The following is an 18,645-nucleotide window of genomic DNA, read 5'->3' on the forward strand; positions in this document are numbered from 1 at the left end:
ATATATTGTATGTAAACATATACTTATATATATATATATATATATATATATATGCACTTCAGTCCCAATAAAAAGAAAATTATATTAAAAAATGTTCTTAAATAAGTAGTTAAAAAAAATAATAATTAAACCAGGATAACCAGCAGCAGGATCTTGTTTACCAGCTGGGAGGTGCATGGAGGCGTAAGGACGTCCCTCTTACCTCCAGCTCCTGCTCCGGCTTCGTTACTTCCTCTCTGCTCTTGTCCTGCTCGCTGCTGCCTGCGCTCCGGATCATTCTCCTCTGATTGAAGTCGCTGACCTGCAAACAGGACTCTGATCAGTAACGTCCACCACCGAGCATCTTGTAAGAAACACGGACCGAAAAGAACGAGTGGAAAGATGTCGACATGCTTTTTGTTTGGTTTTTTCTTTCCTTTGCTATAAAAACTACACAAAAACAGCCTAACGTGACGCATTTCAGGAGTTTTCAGGCGTACAGACACACACTTCCGCCATGTTTCACCTGACTGGCAGTTTCTGCATGATCTTAGTGCAGAGTTTACTTTTCCTGTATTAGTTCCTCTGTACAGCCAGAGGAAAGCCTCTATACTCAGTGCCACTCTTACAGTTTCATTTATCCGTCTGGTTGAACACTTTATGGATTTTTTATGGATGAACTGTTTACTGGGACACTGCTGATGCAACTGGAGCGTTTCTGCTGCATTATTATCTGCTACTGGAGAACGGTACGCCTTTTACGGTGAAGAAATGAGGGTTAACTCAGCTTTCCAACGGAGTACAGCGTGTGTGTTCTGGAGTAAAATACAGATTTATTTGTCATGTTCGGCACACGGATGTGTGGTTGAAGTCCCTTCAGCTTCACCCAGCGTCAACACGAGTTCATGCTGCATTCACTGTGCCTCAGAAATAAGATGTTCAACCTCCTCATGTCTGTGGCTGAGAAGAGAAGTCAGGTTTGGTGGAAGGTGGTGGGATTAGCTTCAGGTTAAGAACTGCACTACATGTAGCACACAGACAGGTAATAAATCACCTGAAGGACTCGTGTGGGTCCATCCGGCAGCACCTGCACTGACAGCACCCCAGAACCAGGCCTCATCTTCTGGTTGATGAACTGCTGCTCAGGGCCCGGCTGCAGCAGACCTGAATCTGGTCCCAGGACCACCTCCGCTCCGTCATACAAGCCTGCCACGCCACCTTTCACCTGCCGGGAGGAAAGACTGTAAAGCTCAGGGAACGAAGCGGCGCACAGAGCTGGTGATCCGGATCAGAACACACCTGCACCACCAGGCGAGGGAGGCCGCAGGTCAGCATGCCGGAGCAGAAATACCACGTCTGGGTGGTGCTGCGCCGCGAGTCCGGCCTCCGCAGCATCAGCGGCTCAAAGCTGGGAGACGCCAAAAGGAGGTCAGAGACAAGCTGTGATCCGATGTCCAGAGGTGACTGGAAGGAACAAACCTGTTGTCACTGACAGCTGCAAGCCCGGCGATGTCCAGCACCAGGGATGAGTCCAGCGGCCGCGGCTGGGCCGGCTTGCTTTGGGGCGGAGACGAGCCTTCGTGGCAGAGCATGCCGGTCCCGGTCATCCTCCACAGCTGAGAGCGCTTCCCCGGCTCCTGCACAACAACCACACAGTCGGCTCTACGCATCCGAACACGGCAAATTCACCTACTTTCCTCCTGGAGACGAAAATCTTCTCTTTGAAACGATAAAGTTTTACCATCAGAAAGGAAAAGGTTTGATTTTCCTCCTACTTTTTTCCGAAGGACGACCCTTTGAGTCTTGGTGTCCACATCCAGAACCAGCTCAGCACAGCTCACCAGGCGCTTTTTCCCCACAGGCCTCTTCCCGTCACTCCTGCACAAACGAGAGGAAGCTGCTGCAGCCGTCACCATAGCGACACCAACGTCATGCCGCTCAGTCGGCCCGTACTGCGAGAAGGTGTGTGTGGCTGCGATGTAGATGAAGTTCTCGTAGTACAGCTTGTTGTACTCTCTGAAGAAGTTCATGTCGGCTGTGACCTCCGAGGATCCCGCCCCCTTCACGGTGAGCGTGAGGTAGGGGGGCAGGGTGGGCTCGTCGCAGGCGTAGTCCAGCACCGACATGGCCTTCACCTCGGTGTGGAGTCGGATGTCGGCCACGCCGTGCTGCCAGAACTGGATGGGAACCTGAGGAGATTCACACATATCAGTGGGGTCTGTCTGCGTCTCCCCGTCACGTCTCAGCGCTCGGCAACGTGGGACATCACTAACATCACATTTCTACTCCACTGCGGTACGGGACGTATACGCCTGGAGGAGTGGATAAAACCACAGCAGCAGAACGATTTCATAAACTCTGCTAACACTCTGATGAATCATAAAAAACCCAAAACATTCCCAAATCTTTTACTTTAACAGAAAGACACAAAGATGTTCTTCTTTAAATCTTGTCTCACTGCTATTATTCTTTTAATATGCAGCGAGCTGAATTTAACTGACAGGCATGCTCTGGCTTTCCTAAAGAACTTCTAAATGAAGCTGTGCAGCGGCGTACCTCGGAGATGTTGTCGATGCGAAGCGGGGGAGGCAGCTGGTCGGTGTCGGTGAAGGAGATCTGGTAGGTGGCTCCCTTCAGGGTGATCTCTGTCCGCAGGAAGAAACAGTTTCCCAGCGTGTCTCTGTTCAAACAAACAACAACTTGAAATAAAAAAAAAATCTTAAAAACTTGATTTATTTTAAACAATGAAAGAAAACACAGTAAAAAAAAAAAAAAAAACTTGAGACATCAACAACATGAAACATTGAATCTCTGGAGCAGCTTCAGTAATATAAATATGAAAGTTTAAAAGACTTCCTGACAAAGGTAACAGGAAGAACAACAGGAATAAATGAAAGTTTTATCCACACCGGGATGGTTGCTGCCACGGTGATTCCCCTTGTCTTTGTGGCTGGGGGTCCTGCGCTGCAGTCTTATGGCTGTAGTCTGGACCACAACCTGCTCTGATACGGGTGGCCTCTGTGGTCCCGGTGTTTTACATACGTGTGTGTGCATGTTGTTATTTACTTGGGTGTGTGAAAACTTGTGTTTTTTAATACACAAAGATAGTTTTTAGGTTTTGTATGAAAATGGCTTTATGAATAAACTTTGATTTTACATAAAAGATTTCCGAAGGAAACAACACAAGGGACAGAATTTAGGAACCAAGTGTGAGCTGCCAGAAAGACGAGCTGGGAGAGCTGAAAGGTTGCTGAGCAGCTCCTTCAGTGGGCAACTTAGACACCCTCAGTGCAGGAAGGAGCGCTACCGCAGGTCCTTCATACCCACAGCTGTTAGACTGTACAACTCCACTGTGTAAATAGTGCACATGCAGATGTATATATCTCGTATGTATAGACAGATGTATATATCTTATATATATATATATATATATATATATATATATATATATATATATATATATATATATATATTGTATATCACATCTTTAATGTGCATTGTATATAGTATTTTGCTCGTTTTGCTTGTTCTTTAGATTTTTTTTAACTCGTAGTGGATTTTAGTTATATTTTTATTTTTATTATTATTATTTACTACCTATTTGCACTATCTACTTTGTTTGCACCTTTCATTACTATTTGCACCCTCCTTGTTGTTTCTGAGAGCCTATGTAAAAGTGAATTTCTCCACTGTGAGATAAATAAAGTCTTATCTTATCTTATCTTTATAGATACACATGTCTTCATCCCCTTTCATTAAAGAAAAAGCTGAATTTACAACAGTCACTCAAATAACTGGAGACTTAAAAAAGGAACAATAACTAAAAATTTGCAAAAATATAATTTAGTAATATAAGACACTGTTTTTTCATTTCATTGAGTTGAAGAAAGAAAAAAAACAAACAAACAAACAAATGTGTCCTGGACAAATGAGAGACTTTTCTGTTGAACAGTGGGACAAAATACCTGTCAACAGGTGCAGAAGTCTGACTGAGAGGAACAGAAAACACCTGACTGGAGCGGAAACATTAAAGGATTGTTCAACTAAATATTACTTTATGACTGATGTAATATGTAATAAATTATCTTATTTATTTGCTTTTTAAAAAAAATATTTCTATTGAACCAGAATTAGAAAATAATGTCATGATTTTCATCAAATTGTTATTTATTATTACTTTAGTCAATTTCAGCTTATTTTACAGGCAGCTGTTTTTTTTCCTTCTTTAATGAATAAATATGAGCACAACTGTACATCTGTGTCATCAGCATAGAAATTGTCATTTAGATAGATAGATAGATAGATAAATACTTTATTAATCCCGAAGGAAATTGTGCAGTTGTCCGTTGCTCACATTCATAAAACAGCAAAAGAGAAAATTTAAAGTTTAAAAAAACCAGACAAATAAATAATTCAACAGCATTAAAAGATAAAGTGCTACAGGTTAAGGTGCTACAAGTTAAGGCACTGAAAAAAACAAAGTTCAGGACTAGTATCAGTCTCTCCTGCTCCTCCCTGAAGTGGCTGCATTATACAGCCTGATGGCACGAGGGATGAAAGAGTTTTTTAGTCTATCAGTGGAGCAGCCCAATGAGAGAAACCTGGAGCTAACAGAGCTCCTCTGCCGAGAGAAGACAAGATATAGGGGGTGGCTCTGATTGGAGAGGATTGCCCTGATCTTAGAGAGCGTCCTCTGCTCCACCACCTTTTCCACAGAGTCCAGGCCGAGTCCAACCACAGAGCCTGCTTTCCTTATGAGCCTGTCCAGCCTCTGAGTGTCCCTCTTTTTAGCGTTGCCCCCCCAGCACACAACAGCATAAAAAAGAGCACTAGATACAATCGATTGGTAGAACATGTACAGTAACTTTGAACAGACTCTAAAGGATGCCAGCCTTCTTAAAAAATACATCCTGCTCTGAGCCTTTTTGTACACAGCATCTGTGTTAGCTGCCCAGCTCAGACTGTTATCCAGCTGCAGCCCCAGATATTTGTAGTTAGAGACCACCTCCACCTCAGATCCACTGATGTTGATGGATTGTACAGCAGGGGGCGCCCGGCGGAAATCCAGCACCAGCTCCTTTGTCTTTGATGTATTAAGCTGGAGCTTGTTGTGCTGGCACCACTCCACAAAGTCCTTCACCAGGCCCCTGTACTCCCCCTCTTCACCCTCCCTAATACATGCCACAATTGCAGTGTCATCAGAGAACTGCTGCATGTGGCATGTATCTGAGTTGTACTGAAAGTCAGAGGTGTAAAGAGTGAAGAGGAGGGGCGACAACACCGTGCCCTGAGGTGCTCCAATACTGCAGGTCAATGTTGAGGACCTACACCCCCCCACTCGGACAAACTGTGACCTATTAGTCAGATAGTCTGAAATCCAGGTCACGAGGTGAGGGTCCACAGCCATGATGTTCAGCTTCTCCCGGAGAAGGCTGGGCTGGATGGTATTAAACGCGCTGGAAAAGTCAAAGAACAGCATCCTCACCATGCACAGGCAGCCAAACCACACTGAACGCAGCCTGTAAATAAATCCAGACTCATTCTGAACACATCAGTGATGCAGACAGACACCCTGATGCCTTCAGGCTCCGTTTCCAACATCACAACCTGATGTGTTCATTTAAACTGAGCTGGACTCGACTCGTCACCCAAAACCTCCACACAAATGCAAACACCTGTAAGCTAATGCAGGTTTGTTTGCCTCACCTCATGTTGACGTGGAACGACTTGGGCTTGTTGACCTCAAAGCCTCCTGACCACGTGCAGTTAGGCGTGTCCATGAGGCGCACACACAGCAGCTGGTCGTAGTCATTTCTGGGCCAGTGGAAGACCACGCTGGAGCCCGGCAGGGTGGAGATGTAGCCTTCAGGGTTGGATGTACCCTACAACACACACACACACACACACACACACACACACACACACACACACACACACACACACACACACACACACACACAAATGAACAATTATTTTCCACATTAATGACATTTTACGATATGGAATTTTTGAAAAGTGGTTGTTTCTGCAGATGATGTCGATGTTTTTTATGCAGGTGAGGATTTGCAGCAGCTGTTAGACGCGGTCATGATCGAAGCCAATAAACTTCAAGCAGGATTTTCTTTTTAAAAACTGCTGTAATGATAGATAGAAGATATAAAAATAAGCTCTTAGGTGAGATACGGAGCCAAAACACTCCTTAGAAGATCACATAAAACATGGGAGTTGTATTTGTGTTTCAGGTGAAACAATGTTTACCCTCTTCTGCTCGCTTCTGTTGTCATGTTTCCTTTACTGTACTGGGAGTAACAGCTACTAAAACACCCCAGAGTTATGATGCACGTTACAACAGAGAGAAATAAGGACAGTACATAACTAGTATCTGAAATGTTACCGGGATCACATCTATCTCTGATATCTCATGAAGCCTGTTGGGAACTTCTGGATTTTCTCACCATTCATTGTGGAGTTCTATGCAGATGTACTGAAAATGGTTTTATCTCACAATGAGGAAGAATCTTTTCAAACATTTTCACTGGCTTCAGTGTATTGTTAAATGTCACTACCTTAGTTATCCATTATATTTCTAATCCCATTTGGGTCCTCATATAACCTCAGACATACTGAGCACTTGTTTTTTTTTTTTATCTTCCCAAAATTAAGAGACAATTTGGCCGTCGAGTCTTCAACGATTCGACTGATTCCCCATCAGACTGGAAGTATTTCCCAGAGTCAATCAGATCCATAACTTCTCAGCAAAGCTTTAGGACAGCTGTATTCAGATACTTACAAACAACTTGTTTCTGATATTGTTGTATTATTCTAAACTATTTGACACTGAGTTATGCTGTGCAATGGCCCATCACCATTGTTATTTAAATATGTATGTCCATGGATCGACTGTACTTCTGATGAATGTAATTTTATTTGGCTTGTACCGAGGGTTGGGTTTATAGGGGTGATTAGAGAGCTTCTGTCTAGTGTGAATGTTGTTGTTATGTCTAAGTAAAGATTGTGTTGTTATCTGTGTCTGTGTTGAGGACCCCCTCGAAAACAAGATGTTTCATCTCCAGGGACTATCCTCTCAATAAATTTCAAATTTCTAGCAACATTTCTGGAACCAGACGCTGATCCGGATAACTCCCAACATTTAATGGAGTCTAAGTCAGACTGAGAACAAAAGCCTGTCCGGTAGTTTTTTGAGTAAAGTTTCCAACAAACAAACAGATAAATAAACAGAAGAACGATGGATAAAAACATAACCTCCTTAGCAAAAATAAAAACCCTGATTGGTGTTGGGACAAAAGGCCAGAAAGGACCGTCAGCAGGAAAGTTTAAAGTTTCTTGACGATGGATTGTTGTTTTTTTCCTTCTTCTTCTCTGGATTCTGATAAACATACGGAGCTAAAAGTTGCTGTCGAACACAGAAACGGAGGCTTCGGCCATTTTTACCTTTCCTCTTGCAAACTCTCTCTGAGCGAAGGCCAGCTTGTGGGTCGAGCGGTTGTCCAGCAGGTAGCGCGGGGCAAAGGTCACGATGTGAGTGTCTCTGTACTGGCCTTTTCCTTTACGGACGCTGATTCCTGCGTTACGTTTGCAGAGAGGGGGAGAAAAAGAGAAACGATCAGCAGAAGGCAGCTGGTTTTATGCTGCAGACGCAGAGCTAGCTGCTCTATGAGTCAGCATGTTGCGTGCAGGATCAGCAGAGCAGCTTGCCTATGTTGTAGATGAGTCCAGGCCGGTTGCCGTGCTGGATCACCTTCACCGCTCTGACTCCTCTCCCCCCATCCAAGGAGAAGCCCTGGCACCAGCCTGGAACGCCGTCTGGGTGGATCCCTTTTCCAATCCGCATCGTGCACCTGGAAAAGTCGGACTGCGTGAAACCCCGCCTCCACGGAGCGGAACCTGAGAACAGGAAGATGGGCGGGACACACTCACATAGCCGGCTGCTCCTTGTCGGTGTAGCAGAACAGCAACGGACTGAGGCTTCGGGCCAACTCGTGCTCCTCAAACTGTCCCGCTGCATCCATCTTCCCGTTGTCCTGACGGAATATCAGCGGCAGGCCTGACGACAGGAAGCCGTTTCAGCGGACAAGGTGCGAAGAGCGACTGCAGCAGTGGAAAGAAACGTTACCGGTCTTGTTGATGAGCCAGTAAGGAGCAGAGATGAGGATCTTCAGAGCTCCTTGCGCCCGCAGGATGATGCGGATGGTGAGGCAGAGTAGACGCTTGTTGGTGTCGTACAGCCTCATGCGGACCACGTAGTTCTGAGTGCCGGGAGGAATCAGCAGCTCTTTGCACACAGGGAAGCTCTCCAGCAGGACTCCTAAAACAACAACAAAATAAGATGAAAAGCACAAACCAGAGCGAGGTTATCTTCACCCATCAGCCAGCGAGGCTCCTCACCCAGCTCCATGTTCTGCGAGGTATCTGCAGAGTGAAGCACGGCCTCCTTCCCCGGCTTCAGCGAGCCTTTGATGGCCGTCCCCTTGATGTAGTAGCTGAGGTCACAGGGCAGCAGGTTGGCCAGGACCATGGTGGGCAGCAGGTAAACGGTGTGGCCGGGCTGCCGGTAGATCTGATGCGCACCGCCAGAGGAAACTGGCCTCTTAGCAGGCTGCTGGTCTGGATAGTTCTCCTTCTTGATGACCACACAAAACCTGCGAGACGTGGAGAAATGGAAACTAAAAAGCAGGACATCTCAGGTTTCCATGTGTGGAACGGTTTTAGCCGACTCTTCCTACCTGAAGTTACGCTTGAGGCTGTCGTCCATGTCTGCAGACTGACACTCCCTCTTACTGCTGCTGATTTCTCCAGGCCGTTCCACGCTGGTCCAGTGGATGGGAACCTTACAGAAGAACAGGCCCATGCCTTTTGGTCGAGCCTGCAGCCGCCAGGACGTCAGGTGAAGAGGGACGGCTAGAGCCTGGCCGGGCAGGATAGGAGGTAACACCACCGGTTCTGTCAAAGCCAAACAAAGCATCATGTAAAGACCCCACATGCCTACGGAGATCGAGATCTGCCTGAACCAAATAATCGTCTGACTGTCGGGCGCTGACGGGCTGTCCAGCCTGACTTCCATCGGGACGTCCAGCCGGTTCTTCACCATGAGGGCAGAGCGCACGGTGATGACCTTCCTGGCACTTCCCTCCATGGTGATGGCGAAGACCACCCTGACGGGGGGCAAGGCCGAGAACTGAGAAACACACATTCACACACACATATTACCATCATGTTAGAGGGATTAATCATCACTTTAATCAGGAACTGATAGTTTTCTTGTGATGCTGAGCCTCAGATGTGATGTTCAGATCCCACATGGCAGCTGTCACCAAGGCAGCTGGTTACCAGCTAGTTACCAGCTGGTAACCAGCTGGTAACTAGCTGGTATCAAGCTGATAACAAGCTGATAACACACTGGTAACAAGCTGATAACAAGCTGATAACAAGCTGATAACACACTGGTAACAAGCTGATAACAAGCTGATAACAAGCTGGTATCAAGCTTGTAACAAGCTGGTAACAACTGTAAATGGTAAATGGACTTGTACTTCTATAGCGCTTTTCTAGTCATACAGACCACTCAAAGCGCTTTACACTACTTGTCACATTCACCCATTCACACACACACTCACTCAACACACTCATACCCCGATAGGCACATCGGGGGGCAGTTTGGGGTTCAGTGTCTTGCCCTAGGACACTTCGGCATTTCAGGGGAAGCCTGGAATCGATCCCTCAACTTACCAGTTGAAGGACAACTGCTCTTCCTCCTGAGATACAGCCTGTATCAAACTGGTAACACGCTGGTAACACGCTGGTATCAAGCTGGTATCAAGCTGGTATCAAGCTGGTAACAAGCTGGTAACAAGCTGGTAACAAGCTGATAACAAGCAGGTAACAAGCAGGTAACAAGCTGATAACACGCTGGTAACAAGCTGATAACAAGCTGGTAACAAGCTGATAACAAGCTGGTAACAAGCTGATAACAAGCAGGTAACAAGCTGGTATCAAGCTGGTATCAAGCTGGTAACAAGCTGATAACAAGCTGGTAACAAGCTGATAACAAGCAGGTAACAAGCTGGTATCAAGCTGGTAACAAGCTGATAACAAGCTGATAACAAGCTGGTAACAAGCTGGTATCAAGCTGGTAACAAGCTGATAACAAGCTGGTAACAAGCTGATAACAAGCAGGTAACAAGCTGGTATCAAGCTGGTAACAAGCTGATAACAAGCTGATAACAAGCTGGTAACAAGCTTGTAACAAGCTGGTAACAACTGTATCAAGCTGGTAACAAGCTGGTAACAACTGTATCAAGCTGGTAACAAGCTGGTAACAACTGTTTCAAGCTTGTAACAAGCTGGTAACAACTGTATCAAGCTTGTAACAAGCTGGTAACAACTGTATCAAGCTTGTAACAAGCTGGTAACAACTGTATCAAGCTGGTAACAAGCTGGTAACAAGCTGGTAACAACTGTATCAAGCTTGTAACAAGCTGGTAACAACTGTATCAAGCTGGTAACAAGCCGGTAACAACTGTATCAAGCTGGTAACAAGCTGGTAACAACTGGTAACAAGCTGGTAACTAGCTGCCTGTTACCAGCTAGTTACCAGCTGGCAACAGGCAGCTAGTTACTAGCTCAGAACCATCAACAGAAGTAAAGCTTTTAGCAGAATTTAACATCACTTCCCGTTAAACATCTGCAGCTCCTCCAGATGCTGCTGCTGGACTTCGAACCAGATCTGAACACACCACACCAGGTTTAACACTGGTTTCCATGACGTCACACCACAGATTTTAAATCTTAACACTAGCTTACACATCCCAGAATGCATCTGTGATTTGTTCAGAGAATTCAAACCCAGCAGGGTTTCTAGACTCAGAAGAACTAGTCCAGACCAGTCCGGACTAAATGTGGAGCAGCAAAGTGCAGGTGGAGATTAAACTTTCACCACATGTAGACACCTTTAAACCAGATTAAAAACATGTCTTTTCTCATGCATGAAATCTGCTCTGTGTCTTTTAGCTTATTGAGACTGTTGCTCGCTTTTAATCATTTTAATTTAGTTATTTTATGTTATTTTATTCCTTTTCTCACATCCTTTTATGTCATAAGACAAGTTTAATGGTCTCTCTTTGCAAGTTATTTTATCCAAAGCACACTGAATGACTGTTATGTATGAAAACAAAGCTGTCTCACATCGACCAGAGTCATGAGTCATGTAACACATTACACCTGTTTTAAAGTCGCTGCATTGGCTCCCCGTGCAATTCAGGATTGATTTTAAGGTTCTTTTAGTGGTTTATAAATGTCTTAATGGTCTTGGGCCTTCTTATTTATCTGATCTGTTTTTAAGGTATGAACCCTCGCGGACCCTGAGGTCCTCAGGTACCGGCCTTTTAGTTCTTCCTAAAGTTCGTACCAAAACATATGGCGAGGCCACATTTCAGTATTACGGGCCTCGCCTATGGAACAGCCTGCCTGATGGCCTCAGGGCTGCAGAGACTGTTGATGTTTTTAAAAAAAAGCTCAAGACCTACCTTTTTAGTTTAGCTTATAACTAAGTTTTAACATTCTTATATTAACCCATATTTATCTTTCTTTTTAGTTAATTTTATTTATTTATTTATATATTTTATATATTGATTTACATAGTATAGATTTTATTATTTTATTTTAATGGATTTTATTTTTGTTTAGTTATCACTCCAGCTCTCTCCTCATCGGGGTCCTCTTCGCCGAGGGCTGCCCCTGCTCTGACTGCATGGGTGTTGCTGTGGCGGCTGTCCCTGTCTGGTGGGTCGGGATCCAGCGCTGCAGCTTTACGGTTGTGGCGTGGGTCCTGTCTGCCCGGACCCGGCTGGCCCCCATGGTGATGGCCTGGGTGGTCTTGGTTGGGGGTAGCCCTTTGTGTAGAGGCTCCCTGAGAATACCGTTTCCTTATCTGGTGCACATCTGGTGCAAATGCACCTGGCCATTCATTCATCTTCTTTTAACTGTTACAGGGCAAATAGGGCATGGGTGAGGGTGGTTGTGGGTGGGTGAAAGGGGATGTGTATGTGTGTTAGTGTTTTATCTATTTTGATGTAAATTGTTTTATAATGTAAAGCACTTTGTATTGTTTTTAAGCACGAAAAGTGCTATACAAATAAAGTTTGATTTGATTTGATTTGATGAGATGCTCATCATCATCACTCTGCTTCTCTTCAGTAACATTTCCCACCACAACACCAGTTATTTCCTCTCAGCCTTTCAGACAACAACCTCTCCTGCTTCTTGTGCCTTCAGCTGATGCACATCTTCATAGTTTACACTGGAACTTGTTGCTGTTGGCTGAAGCAAGTCTGAAGTTTGTAAGATGTTTGTCTCCTCAGACACGTTGCTGCTTGCAGGATGACCACGATCCTTCTAACACATAATAACTGCAGCTTCTGACTTCATCTACACGGTTTCCCGCTACAGGAAGGACTGTGAAAGTCCCAGACCTACAGCCTGGACAGCCGCTCATGGTGAATCAGATCAGAACGAGGAGGCTGCGTGATGATGAGATGTGGCAGAATGTGTTCATACAAGAAGCTGGGAATCACTGTGCAGCGTCAGAATGCAGCTGGTAAAAGCTGAGTAGAGTTTCTTTAATAATGATGATGACTCAGAGTTTTTTTACACAACAATTTCTGTTTTTATCAGGCAGGATTCTATCCATACTTTGCAGGATATTTAAGAAGAAAGTGTAATATGCATGGATGGATGGTGCAGGAACAAGTTGCCAGAGGTCTGAGTGGAACCTCTAAACGTTCCAGCGATAACAGATTAATGTTACGGTTGTGTCTGACTTCATCTTTATCCCACTGATATCTGAATAAACTGAATGTATGTCTGGGTAAGGTGGCCTGAGGTAACGTTACGTCCTGAAGCTGCTGCTGAAGGACTGAGCGGACTTACATAAACATGAGGATGGATGATGTTGGTCCTGCTGATCGGGCTGCCCACCTGTGGAACAGTAAGATAGCAGATGTTCATCCTGAGAAACAGCCATGAAGCCGTGAAGCCAGCCGGTTTCGGTGCTGAGCTGCTCTCACCGTGTTCGATGAGTTGTTTCTGTCTGGAGCCGCGTAACGGAAGAAGATTCCCACTTTGTCCACAGACACCGGCTTGACCTGCTCCCATCCACACACCCGAACCAGCAGCTGGTGGAGCTTCAGCTCATGAGTGTGTCTGTGGGGAGGATGAAGCACAGGGGGGGTCACATGGACATGGCGTTTGTTTCTTCCTGCAGGTGTGATGGGAGCTCTCCCACCAGCCGGATAAAACCAGTACAGGACCACTGGTCTGGTCCACTCACAGCTTTAGACTAATATGGCACCAAATTTAGAACTCAACCATCAACTTTCAAGCCCAAAAAGAGTAAAGTCCCACTTTTTTATGGTTAAACTGGTGGACAAACAGGCCAGTATACCAGTATACCAGTAAGCTCTGTGGTTCTGGAACTCCAGAACAGAACCACAAACTTATCAGGCTGAGACCGGGTCAAAGCCTGCAGCTGATGTCCATCATGAAGGCGACACTTTACGAAGCATTCAGGTGTAGTAGAGTTCAGTACTTATCTTCTATAACTGGTACAAATGGTTTAGATCCCAGTTTAAACTGGCAGTAAGACAGATTAGAAAACACAACGTAGGTCTCTGGTAGCGTCGGTCGCTGACGCTACCAGAGACCAGCTGCTTACACTCCCACATCACTACGTGGCTCTGCTGCTGAACCAAACCAGTCAATGAAAAGGAGTGTGTGTATGTGTGTGTGTGTGTGTGTGTGTGTGTGTGATCGTACCGGTGACGGAGTTTCTCACGAGCCTCAAACTCAAAGGGAATCTCCTCCCCAGGCAGCACCTCCCTCCACTGGCTGACATTGTGGGTGTCGTCGGTTCCGGAGCTGTGGACCTCCGAGATGGAGTCGGCACTGCTGCTGTGCGACAGCGCCACCCTGTGGAGGTCAGAGCGAGAGCGTCTTCATGCAGCATCATTATAATTCGCACTCGTGTAGACGTCGTTGTTCCACATATCAGCTCCATTAGACGTGATTTGTAATTATTTGAAGTAATCATTAGCATAGCCTTTTGGACAACATAACCAGGGCAATACATAAATTAATATATCACCAGCTGTAATTATTAGTAACGTAGCTTCTATTACATAGAGAATACTGGTGATTATAAACTCACTGACTTATATACTTCCACTATTACTATTTTAGCCCACTAGTTTGTAACAGATCATTATTATCACTTACTCACCTGTATACTTCAATTATTATTAATATTATTATTATTATTATTATTATTATTACAGCCCGTTAGAATGAAATAGAAAATAAGCTGTATAAACGTGCATTTTGTACTCCACCCTGAAAAACTGCTGTTTTTAGTGTTATTTATATTGACTGCACTTTGTTGTGGTTGTACTCAGGCACGTCTGTTGGGTGTATTAACTAATGTAATGACTTTTGTCATAATGATTGTTTAATAATGGAATAATATGCTTTTACAATGTTTTATTTGTAATTTTAGGGAACATTTGTTAAGAGACAACAGATGGAAATTAGCCTCTGGCTAGAATCTGGCTTGTTTACGTCTGCAAACTGCACATGACGTTCATTAACTGGCACTGTCCCTTTTAAATAAAAATAAATTGAATTGAAATTGATGACAGAACGCGACACCAGAACTGAGAGGAAGAGCGTTCAGAGGGATGAAGTTTGCAATAGATGATGACTAAATGAATGAATTAAAGATCCCTTAGAGTTGTCACCCTCCGTGAAGGATGGTGTGAACCATGCAGGCTGATCAGCACATGGAACAATAAAACTTACACAACATTTTTACGCTTGTGTTGCTTTGTTTTCCTTCCTTCTGAGAGCTGAGTTAGAGTACAGCAGAGGAGGAGGAGGAATTCCCTCCAAACAAACAGATTACATCTTCCTTGTGGGATTGTGGAGGACAGTCTCTAAGCCTGTAAAGTCGGGGTGTTAAACTCCAGTCCTGGGAGCTTGCTGGGTCTGACCTGCAGGTTTTAACTGTTAATGGAGCAGAACTTGACAACTCTCAAGACCGGGAGTTTGACGTCCCTGCTGTAAAGAATACCATGAAAAAGTAGAAGCTGAAGGAGGAAATACATCAGTTATGATTCCCTATGGTCTGGAAAAGACTGTCCAGGTTTCTGTGCCGTCCGCCTGGAAGCCGCTGGGATACACTGCAGCGGGGACTGCTTCATCGCCTGCAGGATGACCACTAGTTCTGTACACTAAAGTAATGGTAAAGGCATCATTTACCTAATAAAACATCAAAATTTTATGTTTTTTTTAATTGCATTGGACTCAGCTCAGGTTGCAAAAGCTCAAAACTTTTTTTTGGAACAATAAGTTTTACTGTTAAAACATAAATATTTCATTGTCTCTTTAGTCTTCATTGTGCAATAAACTGCTAAAGAAGCTGAATTTAACTCCAGTTTTGTAGTCTTGTTAATTTATTTTCACTGTTCCAGTATTATTTATTAGTCCTACTTTGGTCTAATTTAGTTTAGAAATCTATAAGTGCTCATTTGGACCATCTAAATCCACTAAATAACACTATAAATCCACTAAACAACACTATAAATCCACTAAACAACACTATAAATCCACTAAACAACACTATAAATCCACTAAATAACACTATAAATCCAATGAATAACACTATAAATCCACTAAACAACACTATAAATCCACTAAATAAAAACTATAAATCCACTAAACAACACTATAAATCCACTAAATAACACTATAAATCCACTAAACAACACTATAAATCCACTAAACAACACTATAAATCCACTGAATAACACTATAAATCCACTGAATAACACTATAAATCCACTAAACAACACTATAAATCCACTAAACAACACTATAAATCCACTAAACAACACTATAAATCCACTGAATAACACTATAAATCCACTGAATAACACTATAAATCCACTAAACAACACTATAAATCCACTAAACAACACTATAAATCCACTAAATAACACTATAGATCCACTAAACACTATAAATCCACTGAATAACACTATAAATCCACTAAACAACACTATAAATCCACTGAATAACACTATAAATCCACTGAATAACACTATAAATCCACTAAACAACACTATAAATCCACTAAACAACACTATAAATCCACTGAATAACACTATAAATCCACTAAACAACACTATAAATCCACTAAATAACACTATAAATCCACTAAACAACACTATAAATCCACTAAACACTATAAATCCACTGAATAACACTATAAATCCACTGAATAACACTATAAATCCACTAAACAACACTATAAATCCACTGAATAACACTATAAATCCACTAAACAACACTATAAATCCACTAAATAACACTATAAATCCACTAAACAACACTATAAATCCACTGAATAACACTATAAATCCACTAAACAACACTATAAATCCACTAAACACTATAAATCCACTAAACAACACTATAAATCCACTAAACAACACTATAAATCCACTAAATAACACTATAAATCCACTAAACACTATAAATCCACTGAATAACACTATAAATCCACTAAACAACACTATAAATCCACTAAATAACACTATAAATCCACTAAACAACACTATAAATCCACTAAACAACACTATAAATCCACTAAATAACACTATAAATCCACTAAATAACACTATAAATCCACTGAACAACACTATAAATCCACTGAATAACACTATAAATCCACTGAATAACACTATAAATCCACTGAATAACACTATAAATCCACTAAATAACACTATAAATCCACTAAATAACACTATAAATCCACTGAATAACACTATAAATCCACTAAACAACACTATAAATCCACTAAACAACACTATAAATCCACTAAATAACACTATAAATCCACTAAATAACACTATAAATCCACTAAATAACACTATAAATCCACTGAATAACACTATAAATCCACTAAACACTATAAATCCACTGAATAACACTATAAATCCACTAAACACTATAAATCCACTAAACACTATAAATCCACTAAACAACACTATAAATCCACTAAATAACACTATAAATCCACTAAATAACACTATAAATCCACTAAACACTATAAATCCACTGAATAACACTATAAATCCACTGAATAACACTATAAATCCACTGAATAACACTATAAATCCACTGAATAACACTATAAATCCACTAAATAACACTATAAATCCACTGAATAACACTATAAATCCACTAAACAACACTATAAATCCACTAAATAACACTATAAATCCACTAAATAACACTATAAATCCACTAAACACTATAAATCCACTGAATAACACTATAAATCCACTGAATAACACTATAAATCCACTAAACAACACTATAAATCCACTAAATAACACTATAAATCCACTAAACACTATATAGTGTTGTTTAGTGGATTTATAGTGTTGTTTAGTGGATTTATAGTGTTATTTAGTGGATTTATAGTGTTGTTTAGTGGATTTATAGTGTTGTTTAGTGGATTTATAGTGTTATTTAGTGGATTTATAGTGTTATTCAGTGGATTTATAGTGTTGTTTAGTGGATTTATAGTGTTATTTAGTGGATTTATAGTGTTATTCAGTGGATTTATAGTGTTTAGTGGATTTATAGTTTTTATTTAGTGGATTTATAGTGTTATTCAGTGGATTTATAGTGTTGTTTAGTGGATTTATAGTGTTATTTAGTGGATTTATAGTGTTGTTCAGTGGATTTATAGTGTTTAGTGGATTTATAGTGTTATTCAGTGGATTTATAGTGTTGTTTAGTGGATTTATAGTGTTATTCAGTGGATTTATAGTGTTGTTTAGTGGATTTATAGTGTTATTCAGTGGATTTATAGTGTTATTCAGTGGATTTATAGTGTTGTTTAGTGAATAACACTATAAATCCACTAAATAACACTATAAATCCACTAAACAACACTATAAATCCACTGAATAACACTATAAATCCACTAAATAACACTATAAATCCACTAAACAACACTATAAATCCACTAAATAACACTATAAATCCACTAAACACTATAAATCCACTAAACAACACTATAAATCCACTAAACAACACTATAAATCCACTAAATAACACTATAAATCCACTAAATAACACTATAAATCCACTGAATAACACTATAAATCCACTAAACACTATAAATCCACTGAATAACACTATAAATCCACTGAATAACACTATAAATCCACTAAACAACACTATAAATCCACTAAACAACACTATAAATCCACTAAATAACACTATAAATCCACTAAATAACACTATAAATCCACTGAATAACACTATAAATCCACTAAATAACACTATAAATCCACTGAATAACACTATAAATCCACTAAACACTATAAATCCACTGAATAACACTATAAATCCACTAAACACTATAAATCCACTGAATAACACTATAAATCCACTAAACACTATAAATCCACTAAACACTATAAATCCACTAAACAACACTATAAATCCACTAAATAACACTATAAATCCACTAAATAACACTATAAATCCACTAAATAACACTATAAATCCACTAAACAACAC

At 41.8% G+C, this 18,645-nt stretch overlaps 1 protein-coding gene across 11 annotated transcripts in view; it reads right to left on the reverse strand.

Moving 5' to 3' along the window:
* Positions 1-18,645, reverse strand: part of vps13d (vacuolar protein sorting 13 homolog D) — a 94,395-nt gene that overhangs the window by 12,782 nt on the left and 62,968 nt on the right. For 7 of the 11 annotated variants that reach the window (XM_079238975.1, XM_079238982.1, XM_079238981.1 and 4 more), the window contains 18 exons: positions 13,810-13,962; positions 13,062-13,197; positions 12,925-12,972; positions 9,025-9,175; positions 8,724-8,940; positions 8,386-8,639; positions 8,114-8,305; positions 7,918-8,044; positions 7,696-7,838; positions 7,432-7,562; positions 5,686-5,861; positions 2,536-2,659; positions 1,933-2,168; positions 1,755-1,857; positions 1,459-1,616; positions 1,279-1,387; positions 1,034-1,204; positions 203-301 (listed from right to left, as the gene is read on the reverse strand). In XM_079238975.1, coding sequence (XP_079095101.1) covers positions 203-301; positions 1,034-1,204; positions 1,279-1,387; positions 1,459-1,616; positions 1,755-1,857; positions 1,933-2,168; positions 2,536-2,659; positions 5,686-5,861; positions 7,432-7,562; positions 7,696-7,838; positions 7,918-8,044; positions 8,114-8,305; positions 8,386-8,639; positions 8,724-8,940; positions 9,025-9,175; positions 12,925-12,972; positions 13,062-13,197; positions 13,810-13,962 — 2,728 coding nt within the window. Of the gene's footprint in view, positions 1-202; positions 302-1,033; positions 1,205-1,278; positions 1,388-1,458; positions 1,617-1,754; positions 2,169-2,535; positions 2,660-5,685; positions 5,862-7,431; positions 7,563-7,695; positions 7,839-7,917; positions 8,045-8,113; positions 8,306-8,385; positions 8,640-8,723; positions 8,941-9,024; positions 9,176-12,924; positions 12,973-13,061; positions 13,198-13,809; positions 13,963-18,645 lie in introns of all 11 variants that reach the window. The other 4 variants (XM_079238976.1, XM_079238977.1, XM_079238979.1 and 1 more) reach the window with 1 other exon arrangement.

The sequence above is a fragment of the Telmatherina bonti genome (assembly GCF_933228915.1).
Source record: "Telmatherina bonti genome assembly, chromosome: 4".
NCBI lineage: Eukaryota > Metazoa > Chordata > Actinopteri > Atheriniformes > Telmatherinidae > Telmatherina > Telmatherina bonti.